This window comes from Crocodylus porosus, unplaced genomic scaffold (genome assembly GCF_001723895.1).
Source record: "Crocodylus porosus isolate Cpor-Errol unplaced genomic scaffold, CroPor_comp1, whole genome shotgun sequence".
NCBI lineage: Eukaryota > Metazoa > Chordata > Crocodylia > Crocodylidae > Crocodylus > Crocodylus porosus.
Genome location: NW_017728953.1, coordinates 81,574 through 85,411, shown reverse-complemented (window position 1 = coordinate 85,411; position 3,838 = coordinate 81,574). Strand labels below are relative to the sequence as shown.

Here is a 3,838-nt window from a genome sequence, read left to right as displayed (position 1 = left end):
CGGGGCTGACCCGGTGCCCGCGCAGGCTGGGAGGTGGTGCAGTGCTGGGGGGGACCCCGGGGGGCCCCGGCACGTCCTCCAGGCTGGGCACCTCCCTCTCCAGCGTCCGGGCCTTGCGGGGCACCTTGGTGCTGGCCAGGGGCCGCCCCGGGGCCATGCCCGGCGGTGTGTCCGACCGTGACTTCGGCTTGGGGGGCGGTTTGCTGGGCACCCCGCTGCAGTAGTCGGGTGGGGGGAAGGTGCCAATGCCACTGTCCAGTGTCCGTGTCAGGGAGCCGCACACTGGGGGGATGGGGACAGGGGGGTTAATACACAGCCCCCTACTCCTGGATCCACCAGCGCCCCCCAGGCCCAGCCTCCCCCTTTCACCGGGGAAGACCCCTCCCAGGGTGGGGACAAACCCAAGAGTCCCAACACGCCTAGGACCACAAGACCCAGCACTGGGGGAGAACCCAAACCTGGTCCCCAAATCTCCCCACTGCCTCCCTGTGTGCTCGATCGGGCCGAACCATCCCAGGGCCCCTGTGCCAAGATGCCCCTGGGGTCACCTGGGAAGTGTTGGGCGGTCACAGCCTCAGCTAGGCTGTCATCTGGCGGGAGACCCTCCCTGAGGCTCAAATCTGGGACCTGCGGGCAGAGGAGATGGGGGGGTGATGAGTGGGCACCAGGGGCTACGTGCTACCCCATCCGCAGTAGGGGCACTGCCCACCTTCTCGGGGGGCTCCTCGCAGTTGTGCAGGTGGCCAACAATGCCGTTGCGAGGGGGCCGGAAGAGCCGGGGGTCTTTGGCGTCATGCGGGATTCTCTGCAGCTCCAGCAGCTCGTTCTTCTGCTCCAGCCGGCTGTCGAGTGACGTCTCCTTCCCGTCCACCCTGCGGGCAGCAGGCGGAGTGAGCCCCCAGCTCAGGACACGGGGTTCCTGGCCCCCTACCCTGAGACCCCTGTAGGGATCATGGCAGCCCCTGGAGGGGAGCAGCCGGGAGCACAGAGACCATCGCAGCCCGAGAGAGAACCCAGGAGCCCAGGCACCCGGGCCCGCAGCACATCCCCACACACGCTGCTCCCGCACCAAACACCAGGGACCAGCCCCATCCAGCCCCAGCCCCAGCCCCAGCCCCAGCACCTGTCGAGCAGCTGCTGCATGAAGTCCTGGGCTGTGACCTCACGGTACATGGCCTGCAGCTCGCTGGGTGTGGGCTCGCGGCGCCCGTGGGGCCGCGCACGGTCGCGAGCCAGCCCGTGGAGGTAAGCCTTCTCTTGCTCCAGCGCCTTGCGCAAGTCCTCCGCCTTTTCCATCAGCTTGGAGATGTTGAGGCTCTCCGCCTCCAGCTTGCGGGCAGCCAGCCGGACCTCACGGCGCAGCGGTGTGGCACCCGGACCCCGCTCCCGCCGCTCCTCCTTAGCCTTGCCAGGCTCTGGCCGCCGGCTCAGTGCTGGCAGCTTGCTCTTGCGCAGCCCGAACCAACTGGCCAGGCTGCGGGAGTCCTTCTGCTTCACCTCGGGCACCGGCCCTCGATCCTGCCCCTGCAGCCGCAGCACGTTCTCCTCGATGCCCTTCATCACCTTCTCCTCGATGGCTGAGGGCGGCCCCGGCCCCCCAGGACCTTCAGGGGCTCTGTGCTCGGGGCCCATTGGAGCCTCCTCGGTAGGTGGGTGCGGTGCCGCGGTCTTGCCTGCCCTGGCTTTGGTGGGTGACTTTGATGGCAGCTTGGTGGGGCTCCCATGGGGGCTCTTGGTGCTCTTGCCTGGGGGTGCCGGGGGTGCCCGGGGCGGGTTTCTGGCACCGGGTGGGGGCCCTGCCGGACACCCCGCGGCCAGCGGGCGCGTCTTGGCGACGTGGTGCTTACCAGAGCAGGCCTCAGCCTCCAGCCGTGAGCCCACGGAGCCAGAGAGGTAGCAGCGTGCTGGGAGCTCTGCGCCGGGGCCATGGTCCTGGTGCTTGAGGCTGCCGCCCGCCCGTGCTGACACCCGAGCCTCAGCCGCATCCTCGCTGGGCCTAGCTGGCATCCGTCCCCGGTCTTTGCTGGGACAGCCACTCTTCTCGGTGCACGGTGGCTCCCGGCGCTCTGCGGCCTCAGTGCTCCGCAACTTGCCCAGCCGCTCCTTGAAGGGCAGGTGCCCTGGCTCTGGTGCCTTCTTCCCAGCCTTGCGGGACCCGGCAGAGCCCCCCGTGTTCCTGCGTGCGACCGGGGGGGACCCGGTGCCCCGCTCCTGGCCGGGGGGGCAGAGGCACAGCTCGGGCACGCAGGGGGGCTCTGCGGTGCCCTCAGGGGTGTCCAGCTGGGGCGGCCCAGCCCCCCGCGGCAGGGCCGGCCGGACGCAGGCACCCAGGGCCAGCGCCGAGACGTTCTCGTAGTCATGGGGCTTGGCCACGAGTGGCTCTGGGGAGCGGGCAGGCAGCCGGGGCGCTGGGGGCCGGGCGGGCCTGGGGGAGCCCGGGGTGGCAAAGCTGGGCTCTGGTGTGATGGGGCCCTCGCCGCTCAGCACAGGAGAGGCGCTGGCCTCGGGGGGGTGGCTGCGGCACGGGATCTTGGAGCTGCGGGCGAGCTGGGGGCTGAGGCGCGGCGGGGGGGGCGGGTGTGGCTTCTCCCCTGGCGTTGGCAGCTTCAGCAGCTGCAGCACCTTGGAGGGGGAGGGCGGCCCCGGCGACGGGGGGCCCAGCTTCACCTTGGCCCTGCTGGGCGCCGCGAGCCGTGCCGGGCCCTGGGGGCTCCGCTCCGGTGCCTCCTCGCCCCCCGGCGCCAGGAAAGCGAGGCAGGCCGGGGGCCCGTCCGGCAGGAAGGCGGCGGGCGGCTCGCCGTTGCGGGGCCCATCGCGCAGCACGTGGTGCAGGTAGCACTCGGCGTCCTCCAGCAGCAGCCCCAGGCCCAGGCGCCGCTCCGCCAGCGCGCTCAGCACCGGCTCTTCGGGCGACGGCGACGCGCAGCCCCCCTCGGCCTCCGGCCCCCGCCACTTACCCCTCAGCCGCACGCAGCCCGGCCACGGCTCCGGGGTGGGGGCCCCGTTCACGCCCTCCGGCGATCCAGGGGACTCGGGCCGGCTCTGGTGCCCAGCCAGGGGGGCGCAGCAGGAGCCGGAGCCGGGTTGGGGGGGACGGTCGCAGCAGGCTGGCAGCAGGGGGTCCGTCTCCTCCAGCTTGCGCAGCACCTCCAGGATCTGGGCCTTCTTCTTGAAGAACGGAGACAGCGCCTCCAGGGCCGGGGGGCCGGGGCCAGAACCGCCTGCCCAGGGCCCCTCGCTGCCCGCCTGGGGAGCAGGAGAGGAGCTGTGAGATGCCCGAGGCGGGAGCGGGACCCGGGGCGGCGCAGGGCCACGTACCTCCCTGTGCAGGGCACAGCGCCTGGGGGGCGGCGAGGCTGCCGGCTTCTCCGCCGAGCCGCGCAGGGGGCTAGCAGGGGGGTTGGCTGGTGCTGGCGCCGGGTGCAAGGCCAGCTGTGAACGAGAGCGAGGGTGAGGGGCTGAGCCCGCCCCCGGGGTCGGCGGCAGGACGAGGGGGCCCGAGGGCCGGCGAGGCCGTACCGGGGGCACAGCGCCGCCCGCCAGCTGCAGCTTCTGCTGGAAGAGGTCGCTCAGCGTCTGGTTCTGCCGCTCCAGGTCGAAGACCCTCCTCTTCAGCTTGATGCATTCCTCGCGCAGGTCCTGGGGCAGAGGGCAAGCGCGGCCCGGGCAGAGACCCGCGGAGGCGCTGGCTCAGCGCGGCGGGCAGGACGGCAGCCCGGGAGAGGCGGGCGTGCAGGGGTCCCCGCTCCCCCCGCAACCCGGCCCGGCCTCACCTTCTGGCTGAGCAGCGCCTGCACCACGTGGTTGGCGACCTGCGAGAGAGACGGTGGCAGCGCGG

At 72.4% G+C, this 3,838-nt stretch overlaps 1 protein-coding gene across 1 annotated transcript; it reads right to left on the bottom strand.

Annotated features, from left to right (window-relative positions):
* Positions 1 to 4: 4 nt before the first annotated feature.
* NCKAP5L (NCK associated protein 5 like) lies at positions 5 to 3,830 on the bottom strand (the record flags this gene model as incomplete). The annotated part of the gene is made up of 7 exons (XM_019556393.1): positions 5 to 282; positions 549 to 627; positions 710 to 872; positions 1,124 to 3,246; positions 3,319 to 3,432; positions 3,520 to 3,639; positions 3,774 to 3,830. Coding segments are annotated over 7 exons (2,934 nt in total), but the record flags the coding sequence as incomplete, so codon positions are not given.
* Between the last annotated feature and the right edge of the window lie 8 nt (positions 3,831 to 3,838).